Source organism: Poecilia formosa, unplaced genomic scaffold (genome assembly GCF_000485575.1).
Source record: "Poecilia formosa unplaced genomic scaffold, Poecilia_formosa-5.1.2 Scaffold16, whole genome shotgun sequence".
In the NCBI taxonomy this organism is placed as follows: domain Eukaryota; kingdom Metazoa; phylum Chordata; class Actinopteri; order Cyprinodontiformes; family Poeciliidae; genus Poecilia; species Poecilia formosa.
In genome coordinates this window covers 2,915,996-2,927,746 of record NW_006799955.1, presented here as the reverse complement: position 1 = coordinate 2,927,746, position 11,751 = coordinate 2,915,996, and the positions used below count along the sequence as shown (strand labels likewise).

Sequence of the window (11,751 nt, the reverse complement as noted above, 5' to 3'; positions counted from 1 at the left end):
TGTTTTGTTTTCTTTTTTCAATTTGGCAATGGTTTATATCAAATGCTTCAAAGGATACAGACAAAGGCAGATTGTTCATGAAATAACAGATCGAAGATTTCAAGATCAACAATGTGATATTGCCTTGTAGCCTCTAGCACTGTCACTAGTTTGCTTTGCGTAGCTTTACAGCCCTAAGGATGGACCTGATCTAATTTGTTCACCAGTTAGTTCAGACCCGATGAAACCGCTAGAATATCCGACTGCTTGATAAAGGACATTTCTTCAACACACTTGGATACTGAAAACAAAGAAAAAACTGTATATATAATAAGCAATAAAATCAGACATTTAAAACAATTAATACAAAAAATAATAATTGATGCAAAAATGTATTTTTATTTTTTTTTATTTATTTTTTTTCCTTTTTCATTTATTGGTAATTTTACAAGTGTCTTTATGGGTGTGCCTGGAAGGCTGAAAGGAAAGAGATTGTGAAAAGGTCAATAGATGATTTAGCTGAAGGAACTGCTTAAAATAAAATCCCAGTAATCCCTGGGCAGAACAGATTGTTCCACCTCGGGCTGGTTTCCATGTTGGATACATATTAAAATTGCCCGAGTCTGCATTTCCATTCAACTAAATATGAAAGTCTGCCCTCATGTGGATACAATGTGAATATAAAAACACACACACACACACACACACACACACGCACACGCACACCACGCAGTTTGTGATCCATTTTTCATGCCAGAATAAAATCACGACCCAGGGAAATTAGAGTGCTTGAAAAAAAGAATCAGGAATAATTTTGACATTAATTCCTGTTCGTTCGTGACTTAAATGCAGCTCAAAAATACAGTGAGACTACATTAATTATTCATCTGCATTGCAAGTGTTAATAACAGGTTTCTGTAAACAGACTTGTTGCAGTCGAGACTTATCTTTCTTTTTCATTTTTTTTTTCTTTTTTTTTCTTTTTTTTTTGCAAAACAGCTTTGTAAAGCGAAGCTGCACAACACGTTTTCAGCACATTCAAGCAAACTCGAAAATATGAAAAACTTGAAAAATCTTTCTCCCGCAGCTTCCCAGTCCTTTGCAGGTGATGCCAGAAGTCCGTGACATACCAAAACAAAAACAAGAACAACAACAACAGAAAAAAAAACATCCAAGAAAACAAAACAAATACAACAAAATCTAACTTTGGTGGAAACCCTGTAGAAATGCGCTTGGATGTGGAGTGAAAGCTCTTTAAGACCGGAAGGAAGATCTGTCCTCATGTGGTCTGGGGGGCTGAAACACCACAGTCCAATAGCCCCTTATTTAGATCTTTACGGCTACTTTTTATTATGCTGTCTAGACGGTTCAAGGTTTAGCAAACAATCCAGTTTTTCAAAGCAGAGGAAACAACGGGATCATACAGGACTTCTAGCACCAAACTGAAATAGCGCTCCTTCATGTTTCACCCCAACCCCCTCAAAAATATAACACAAAATCGTTTTCCTTCTTCTTCTTTTTTTCTTTTTTTTGAGTCTCATGTGAGTATTTTTGTAAATGAGAATAGTTTGCTCTGCTTATCATTTAACAATACACAACATCTAGTACATGCACGTTACAAACATATCTACAAAAGAGGAAAAAAAGGAAGGAGGGATATATTTAATATAATTTCAAAATAACAATAAAATTATTCTGATTGACTTAACTGCCCGTGAAGCCAATAAATGGATGAACAGCTCAAAATAAACGTATGTGGCAAATTAGCTTGCAGTTCTTATATAGTACCAAGAAGCTTGTTCAGTTCAGTCTGTGTGTGTGTCTTTGGATGCTACAGCAAGCCTCAGATATCAGAATAAAGGGTTTCCAGTAAAATACTGTAGGCGGTCGCGGTTGAGTTTTTTCTCCTTCATTCTCCTGTTCTGAAACCAAATCTTCACCTGGCGATCTGTCAGGTTTAACATTCTGGACAGCTGGAGGCGTTTCTCTTTGTTAATGTAAACGTTGAAGAAAAACTCTCGTTCAAGTTCTCGGATTTGGTATTTGGAGTACGGACACCTCTTCTTCCTGGACTTGGTTGATGAACCTGCAAAACAGAAAAAAACAAACAAACAAACAAACAAACAATCGTGAACAAAAACCAACCCCCTTGCAAGAAAAGAAAGGTACGGTCAGTGTCCAGGATCACCGAGTGTTAAGTGAAGTAAACTGTGTAAAAAAAAAAAAATGCAATCATTTAGCCAGGCCTTTATTGGTAGGAAGGCCCTTACGGATACACACTCTCACACTCGCGCACACACAAACCAAAACAGACAGCTCGAACGCTCGCGCATACACACACACACACACACACACACACACACACACACACACACACACACTCAAACACACACAATTCAGAGGTTATCTGCATTAAAAAGACCTGATTGTCATGCGTATTTTGGCACAATGTGCGCCCTTTTTTTTCATCTTAAATCTCCCTTAAAAATATTGATCCCTCAGCCAAAATGATCACTTTTAAATGCGCCATCAATTTAAGTTAAATCAATCCACATTCCATTGTTCTTGCACGCAGGAAACCTTAAAGCACGGTTGCTTTAACTGTTTCCCATTGTAAATTCCTTTACAACCGTAAAGTAAATCTTATTGGGATATAAAAGCTTTTGCATGCTTATAAAGCTGCATATAACCCACGGATCGTCACGGAGGTGGACACTGTGCATCCCAGACGCTCCGAACATCTTTTGTTCATCGCATAATGAGGGGAAAATACAGACGAGACTCACTCTGACGGCTGCTCTTGTCGCCGCAGTTGGAAGATGAGTCCTCGTCGACGCTCCCGGGAGGTTCTGCGTTTTGCTGCTCCAGTTTGGTTACAGCCTGGCTGATGTTCGTGGCATCAGCATCGTCATGATGGTCGTGGGCAGCAGTCTCTGCAGCCTTTTGTTTGGGGTGCTCCGTATTAGGAGAATCAAAGAACTGGTCGAAGCCCTGGGGAAGAACACCGTTTCGGCCCACTCCCGCGAAGAAATTGCACTGCGCGCTGGTTCCCCCGTGGTGACCGTACAGGGGCTCGTTTTTAAATATCACATCCGCCCTGCCGCTCGACGACTGAATCAGTTCGCGGTGCATTATCTCGTCCGCCGAGTAGTAAGACGCGTAATTGCCCCTGTAGTGCCATTTGGGATGGTCCAGTCCATAATCCCTGAACGCGACCTCTCGAACAGGTTGGACTTGGGCTATATTTGGCGAATATGGGAAATTTATCTGACACGAAGTAGTCTGCGGTAGAAAGGAGGAGACTGAGGTGAAATCAGGCGTCGAAACATAATAAGTGCAGCTGGGCAAAAACATATTTGACGCACAGCTGCGATCGTCGAATTCCGTCATTTTTCTTCTTCCTTTTTCCTCCATGCAACAGAGGGACGGAGTTGGCGGCGCGGCCGCGTTAAACTTTGTCCATCTGTAGCGCCGCGGGTGTGCGAAGAGACCCCGACAGAGAGGAAAAATCGGAAACGCAGGCAGACCTGCAATACATCTTGATCGATTCCTGAGGTAATTGTGTCATGTGATCCAGCTAAGAAATTACCATACATCAATATCAGTCATTAAAAACAGCATGGAAAAAAAAGCAACTCATGTGAGCGCTTACAAGAGACTCTATTGGCTGCCTGGCTGCAACGGAAACTCCTCTCCAGCCCTTTTTTTTGCCCCAAAGCTCATAGGAAAAAAAAGACATTTTTTAACCATTGCTGGAATATTGACTTTAATGCTGTACAGCAGGATCATTCTCGCTGGAGATTGATCTCTGCAGCCACACCCACTCAATGCGTCAGTAAATTTAGAGAATGCATTGTCTGTAAGCAACAGTTGAAAAAATGATCTGCATGCTTAATGCAAGGTCACCATGACTGCAGAATCACGTTTTCTTGCAGACAAATGGTAAATCTCATACTAAATTCATGGGCAATGTGCGGTAACGCAAAAAAGGAAAAAAATAAATAAATAAAGCAAGCAAAAAGATCAGAAGAAAGTGAGTGACATATCTGTGTCTTGGAATTATATTATTTTTATGTTAATTAAAAGACAAATAGCAACGGCCAGCAGCGTGATGGAAAACAGGAGTTACTGGTGCAACAATGGAAACAATAAAACGCCTCAATCTGAATGAAAGCTTGTAAATTGATTCACTTTAAAAGAAAAAAAGTTTAAACAAATAAATAAATAAATCCAATACTTAAATAGGTAAAAAAAAAATTATCCAGACAAAGAACAAAAAGCCGGTGGGGGGAAAAAATCATGTAGATTCAAATGTGAATATCTGGACACATTCTGCACTGCCAAGTCCAAAACAACTGGCTTTGACCGTCTGCCGTGTCTAGGTGATGTCCAACAAGTCTCCTCTGTAACCATATCGTTTTATTGCCCCGCAGGCAACCATGCGTGTAAAGCTCGCCTCCTTCCTCGGTGGGAAAACTCAAGTTAAAAACACGGGGGGACGATAGTTCATCACTCCAGCCTCGAACAATGTTTTGTTTGGAATTGTGAGTATTGTTTTTCTTTAGCTTTTTTGTTGTCATTATTATTATTACTCACAAAACAAAAGGCTTTTCAGCAATTTCATATTCACGCATCTAAGGGCTTTACATGGTAAAATACATTCAAACTCCTCTGGCTCAGAATACGCCACTTTGAAAGGCACCAAAACAAGTAAAGGTCCAACAGAAAACAAAGTTTGCGTTTGCTGGTTGGTTGCTTTGCATAATCAAAACCGCGAAGAATTCAGGCGTCCTCTTTAATTCAACAGTGGGGATTTCTGCCTGCACGTAACTCTGGTCTCTCTCTTTTATTATCATTTTTGACTGGATCCACACTATGCGGAACTTGTTGCCCATCAAGTATAAATACTAAATTAAATTAGAATTAGTTCTGTTTTCCTGAAATCACGTTTTTTGTTGCTATTGTTCTTGATTTTTTTTTTAAGTTAGAAACACGTACAGTGCTGCATAACTGTTGATTACTGAAAGTTGAAGTTGTCTAGGGAAAACACACAGGAGTCCTTATTCGTTGCATATTATTTTTTTGACAATTTAACAACCCCGAATTCTGGTGACTTTCATAGAACCGTGGTCTTAGTTAAGAGGGTTTAATTGTATGAATTATCTGTTTGTGGCAAAAGTGTTATGTTATTATTACTTTTAACATTGTAATGCAGTTGCACCAAAATACTTTCTCAAATCAATTTCTCAAATGTAGACGTGAACCACATGCAATGTTGGCTCAAGGTTGTTTGTAATAGAACATATGCAAAATATATGCTAAAAACCCTCCATGATAGTGTCGCAAAGCCTCTCATTTACTTACTGCGTAAAATCCTAAATTGTATTCTGAAGACTGACGTGGATTCTTCAAGTAAAAATCCTTTTGTGCATTCACAAAAACACGCGTCCTTATGCTCGGACTGTTTGAAGCCGCAGTCGTGCTAACTTGACCTTAACTTTCTTTCTGCAGCCCTTTTGTATGTTTAGGAGCAAGAGCAAAGTGAAGCAGCGACATAAGGCTACAAATACTATGCAGATAAATTAATCATTTGAAAATCCATTTACAGCACTTAAAACGTGCGTATTGAGATGTTAAAACAAAGAAAATGCCAAATACATATAAACTCTTTGAGAGTGGAAAATATGGTAAAAGTGCATTATTATTATTATTATTATTATTATTATTATTATTATTATTATTATTATTATTATTATTATTATTATTATTATTATTATTATTATTATTTTAAATCAGACAGTAGTGACAAATCTGACGTTTCGTCTCCTCTTGCACATTAAAGAGTGAGTAAAGTGTCAGAGAAATAACTAAGCTCCAACGATGCGGTGTTGAGAACCTGATTATGTGTAGAACAGCCACAGATGGACGCTCTCCATTGTTATATGTCTCCCACGCTGCTCCTTTGCTGTTTCATCATCCCCACCCACCCACTCCCAAAACAGGATCTTCAGTCTCTTATCTCTGTCTTGGAATGACAATATGAGACCACCGGGTCACTTCTCAATCACGGTGAGAAGCCAGCTTTTCTGTAAAAAAGAAAATATATAATAAAAACACTTTCGCTTGAACGTCTGCTCTGGGGTCTTTTAATGTGCACCAAGCGTGATAGAGATACTCGGGAGGTGTTTGACTATTGAATTACACCCGACACGATAGGTCACAGCCACAGGAATTGCCCACTGTGGGTGATGGTTGCGGCTGCTGTGTAACGCACGTCGAGGAAGATTTACGCAGATAAATAAACAAGTTGATATTAACTGCTGGGGTATTTCGTATCAAACTGAGTGCTGCATATTCTATCAGGAGATAATATTCTATGGAGATCTTGTGGGCTAAAAATAACATTTACTCATCGCTGCCTGTGCGCATGTCAAACAGTAGTGGTAGTGAGAGAGCCTGCATCTGTTGTTTTCTCCACTACTTTCTCACCCCTTGCAATACTCCTGAGTGGAATTGGAAACTTATTTAAAAATAAGCGCAGTGGGGTTTAAATGATTTCGAATTCAACAAATATGGTGCACAACATAATATCCAGGAAAGATGATATTATGGAATCTATGTGGCTAAAAATAATGATTACCCCCTTTGTTGCACGCATTTGAAGGAATGGAGGGCTTGTAAATTCTGGCTCCTTCACTACTGTTTCACTTCTGCAGAACTGCAGAGAAAACTAATTTAAATGTGGCAAAAGCTGTACAGGTTCTACTGAGAAAATGTCTGAATATCTGATTGACACACGCATAAACATCGCCATATATACATAGTATATTATACAATAATATTCAACAACAAATATTTTAAAATTACGTTTATTTACAGATGCGTGTCTTACGGTGTTGCGTCCTGACTACCGACCCATTTTTTTCCTACTGTCCGTGAAGGGGACTGTTCATGGTTTTCTTTAGAATTCCATAGATACATCATTTCTGGTGTTAAAAAAAAATAAAAATTCAAAGAGGCATTCAATGTATGTCCTTTCGACATACATTAAATTAAATAAAAGAACCAAGAGTCACTTTTCAACCATATGGGGAAGAAAGACAAAAAATATATTGTTCAATGGAGCACCCTCAAATTCTTCCACATTAACTCGCATTGTTCGTTTGAATTATTACCCAAACAAAAGACTCGCTCAGCCAGAAATAAATAAAAGAAAAGAAAATTACAATATTATAAAGTAGATTCAGAAAGGAATTAAATAGGAGGGCACGAATTTTGATTTGCCGAAACGTTTGATAAAAAGGACATGCAACCACGATATAATTTACTAAATTTTTAGACAATATTTTTACCACTTTTAATCATTCAATCTAGACAATAATGTTACATACTAGGGAACGACTTGAGTCATCATAAGACAACCTTCACGCGAAATACTACTTCGTACTAAAAAAAGGGATTCTGATTTTTTTTAAAAAAAGTTATAATGTAGCTTGAGCTAATAAGAACGTTTCGCTCTACGATAAGAAATACCAGCATTATATCTTAATATTTTTAGCTTTTTACTTTAGTCCCATGAAACAAAATGTGTTTGCGTGAAACAGTGTGCCCGTTTGTGTGGCGAAAATACTCCTGGTTTAAGCCAAAGCAATAATTTCCTGCCATCCTTTCCTAAAAATAGCCAAAGTGCTTTTGTTGTCTTAGACAGAAAACAGACCCGAGCAAATATAGGACCAGACATCCGGATGGTAGAGAGGCATTCGTGCGCTTTGTGCTCAATAATCCGCTGCAAGAAACTTCCAACCACTCCAAATAATAACAAAAAAAAAAAAATGAGATGTACAATTTAATACCAGTGGAGACATACAGGAAACAGAGAAGGGACGACATAGCAAGTCTGGAATTATTCCCCAGCCGGTTCAGGATCAAGTCCAAAGGTCACATCAGTACGTGGCGAAAGCGTGTTCGCGCATCATGAGGCGCTTCTTCTTCATCCTGCGGTTCTGGAACCAGATTTTCACCTGCTGGTCGCTTAGTGCGAGTCTGTCTGACAGTTCCTTTCTCTTCTGGCGATTGATGAACTCGTTCAGCAGAAATTCATTCTCAAGTTCAGCGAGCTGGGGCTTCGTGTAAGGCTTCCTCTTCTTTCGGGCTTTCACGTGTGAGGAGCACCAGGGGGCACCTGAAGAGGAAAGAGAGGCGACAGGTTTCACGCTTTTATAAAAAAAAAATATAAAAAAAAAAAAAAAAAAATAAATAATAAATAAATACCACAAAAAAAAGATTAAAAGGATAGGCAACATTTCCCCATTGATAAATGTAACTCAACTAAGTTGGACTGTAATTTATTAGAATTACGGTCAAATTGGACTGTGTGTAACTTCTGAATCTGTTCATGTAATCGGACGGAATTGGATGGATTTCATTATGTATTTCTCTATTGTCACAAATGTTAGTGGGTCCGCTTTTTCAGACTTAACTGAACTCAGTTCTGAAAAGATGCAGAAGTGCAAAGAAAGAAAAGCGGTGCAAATTACAAGAGTTGCACCGGTCATTGGGCCAGAGGCCTGAATCAGTCGAGTTTCTCTGGATCAGTTCTGATCATCAAACACTGAGAAGCAGATTTTTCTTCTTTTTTTCACACCTCTTTCATCTAACGCACCAGAAGTAAGGAATCCAATTTCTGACAGCCTGTAAATGCACAAAGCAAAAGCATGTCCATGCACTAATTATCTTGTAATTCCATCATTTACAGTTGGCTTGTAAAGTGCTGCACTGGAAGCGTGAATCAATTTTTTTTTCACATATTCCTGATATTAGTCCTTGGGAAATTAAAAGAGGAAAGGTCCAAACTTTAAGCTCTCAAAGAAAACTGGAAAGTTGTATTATCCAGCAAGAGCCTGAGCGATGCTTTCCTCGAAGTTTTTGAAAAACTAAAAAGCACTTGCGTCTTCCTGTAATGTCGATTCCAGTTTGTACTTTACATGCACATATCACCATGGCTGCCATAATGGCTGTTCGTCATACTTGAAACGTTACTTTGGGATTTTTCACTTTCAACTTCTGTTGCTTTTTTAATGCTTTTATTCGCAGGAGATTTGCGTTGTTATATATAAGGCGAGACCAATTTCCAATTTCTATCACTATACTCCACTTTATAGTTAGTATTCTCCGTATACTAACTGTTATACTTATTGTGTTTTAATTGGTTTTGTTTTAGTTCGACGTTATATACTTCTGATATAGATAGCAATGATTGTTTCAGAATAGAATATATCTCTGTATGTCACAATTGCATAGCAAAGAGTGTGAAAAGTAAACTCTTGGATTTTGGATCTTTCCAAAAACCTCTGCATAAGAGGGGGTTAGGGAGCCGTTTCTTAAAATCCTAAGTCCAAACCACAGGTTTTATTTACTAACTAACTGATTTAAAGGGTTAAAAAGAGACAAATTATCCTAACTAGACTTGAAATACGCAAGTAAAGTAGTCTTTGTTTTGTCCTTCACCTTGGCCAAATGTGATCCTGGAGCACGGGTTATTCGATGCTGCCTCAGTGGGTTTGTGCTCCTGCTTGGTGCCGCTCAGAGGCGCTGATGAATCCGGATCAAGCTGAGTCTCAGAGCAGTGTGACTCTGTTTCTAACTCTGAGATTCCACGGATCCCGTGTTCCGACGCAGCATACACTGCTTCCTGTAGCCTGCCAGCCTCCTCGGTCTTTTGGAAGCACCGAGCGTGGTCACGCTCCTTGACAAGGCCGCCGGCGGAGCTGGTAAACGGCGGGCAGAAGCCTCCGAAGGGGCGGCTCTGAGTCGGAGGAGCCGCCGCACACGAACTTGAAGGAGACCACGGGTGCGCGCAAACCTCTCTTCTGCCATACGCAGGGAGCTGATGCAGCCCCGGTATATGGGCCCCATTGCCGCAAAGGTTGGAGAAGTAGAGCGATTCTGGGGCAGCGAAATTCAGCAGAGAACCAACATAGCCGGGATTTAAGGGATTCCGTTCACACATTTCCATGGAGCTTTGCACAAACCGCCTTCTTGCAAGGTCCTTTTGAAACTCCAGAAGAATAAAGGGAAGGTAATTGTTGATTTGTTAATGCGAATCACGTGATATGCTAAATATGTTGTCCGACCCACCCTTGTCTCAGTCTTACAAAGCAAAATTAATCCATGGGGTATTATGTTGGTATGAACTAGAACAGGCAGTTTTTCTCACACTGGAACCTCTTTATTACAGCATCCAATGAAACTTTTTTTTTCTATTAAGCTATTAAGAATATAAGTTTGATCACAGAACCTACAACATGACCAAGGTAACTGAGAGTCAAGAAGGAAACACAACGATCGATTCCTCTTTCACATAAAGCGCAACATAAGCATATAAGGGGAGCCGCACATGAAAGATTCAGAGCCGCTGTGGTAACAGAGCTGCTGCTGCTGCTGCTGCTGTTGCTTCTTTCTTTGTGGTCTCCATTTTACAGGCTGTTCAAGTCACCTTTTTTATTCGTATAAAGGCCCTAAAGTTGTGGGAAAAGGCACAGCTATAATTACACACATCAGCACGATAAGCTCCGGTGGATTTGGTTTGGCCAACAACTTTGTTCTTCTTCTTCATCATCATCTTCTTCTTCTTCCTTTAATGTTTTGTTCATTAAAATCGTTGACTCAGTTTCGAAATGTTCCCATCTACATCCGCTGTGGAGCAAATAGTCACAGTTTAATTAAAAACGGCAGTTCTCTCACAAATAACGTTTAACAGAAAGAACACAACAACCGTATCATTTCTCTGTAAGTGATTCTGCAAGGAATTCACGTCTCCATCTCTGATAGGAATGATGCTTAACGATTCAGGCAAATGTTCACATCACACAACACAGTCGGAGAGAAGACGCACTCGATTACAGATTGTGAGCTCTTGCTCGGTATGTTTCCTATTTTCCCATGCGTCCTGCCAAAAAATAATGATAATATAGCATTGTACTCCAAACCCAGTTGTACGTGTGCGTTTATGTTGCTTTCATACGCATGCAGGGTGTGTCCACACATTGTTCAACGTGCTTTCAAACTGTTTTTCGGATAATTCGACACTATTTGAAAGCCACACTGTGAAAATTAATTTTGGAAGGTATTCAATATTCGACGGTGAAATTACTTATGTTTCAATCAGACATATTAGTTTTCCTTAAAAAATATATATATATCTTAGAATAAATATATTACATCAGACTAGACTGGATTCGATTGAACTAAATTAGACACTTCATTCATTTCAGGAGGAAAATAGTTTTTGCAGAAATAATTAGTGAAAACAGAAACACCTTGTTTACTTAGTAGCTACTTCTTTTTTTATATAACAAATCCAAACTAAGTTTAATTCCATTGAACATGTTGATTCAGTCATCTTTATTCTCATTCCTTGTGTCCAAAGTTCAATCCATAACAGTGAGGGTGATATGTAATGAGCAACACTGAATGAATAAATGAAGGTGGGGAGTTTTCATAAGTTTTCTGGTTGAGAAAGTTTCTGTACATGTGATAATAAAAGTTCAAGTTCTTCTTTAACAACTTTAGCCACGTTGCTATGCTAAAGTAAGGCCAAAATACCAAGTGGAGCTTCTTAACCTTGAGACAGTCGCTGCAATAAGCAGGACACACTAGCTTTTGGTTGTCAGGGAAAGGGCTTATATGCACCTCCGTGGAATAGATTTGTTTTATTTTATATATATACACATGTGTGGGTGGGTGTGTGTGTGTGTGTGTGTGTGTGTGTGT

The 11,751-nt window shown here is 39.1% G+C and overlaps 3 protein-coding genes across 3 annotated transcripts in view; all 3 read right to left on the bottom strand.

Moving 5' to 3' along the window:
* hoxd9a (homeobox D9a) overlaps positions 1–2,369 on the bottom strand; it is a 9,933-nt gene extending 7,564 nt beyond the window's left edge. Inside the window, exon 1 of the mRNA XM_007546509.2 lies at positions 2,359–2,369. The gene's annotated coding sequence lies outside the window, so the exon portion shown is untranslated. The remainder of the gene's footprint in view (positions 1–2,358) is intronic.
* Positions 395–3,778, bottom strand: hoxd11a (homeobox D11a). Its single transcript, XM_007546507.2, has 2 exons — positions 2,766–3,778; positions 395–2,065 (listed from the first exon to the last, which is right to left on the bottom strand). Exons 1-2 carry the CDS (start codon positions 3,391–3,393, stop codon positions 1,830–1,832), a joined length of 864 nt encoding a protein of 287 aa, XP_007546569.1. The 5' UTR covers positions 3,394–3,778; the 3' UTR covers positions 395–1,829.
* Positions 3,779–7,812: 4,034 nt separating this feature from the next.
* Positions 7,813–10,075, bottom strand: hoxd12a (homeobox D12a). Its single transcript, XM_007546505.2, has 2 exons — positions 9,487–10,075; positions 7,813–8,161 (listed from the first exon to the last, which is right to left on the bottom strand). The coding sequence occupies exons 1-2, from the start codon at positions 9,992–9,994 to the stop codon at positions 7,923–7,925; spliced, it is 747 nt and encodes a 248-aa protein (XP_007546567.1). The 5' UTR covers positions 9,995–10,075; the 3' UTR covers positions 7,813–7,922.
* Positions 10,076–11,751: the final 1,676 nt, after the last annotated feature.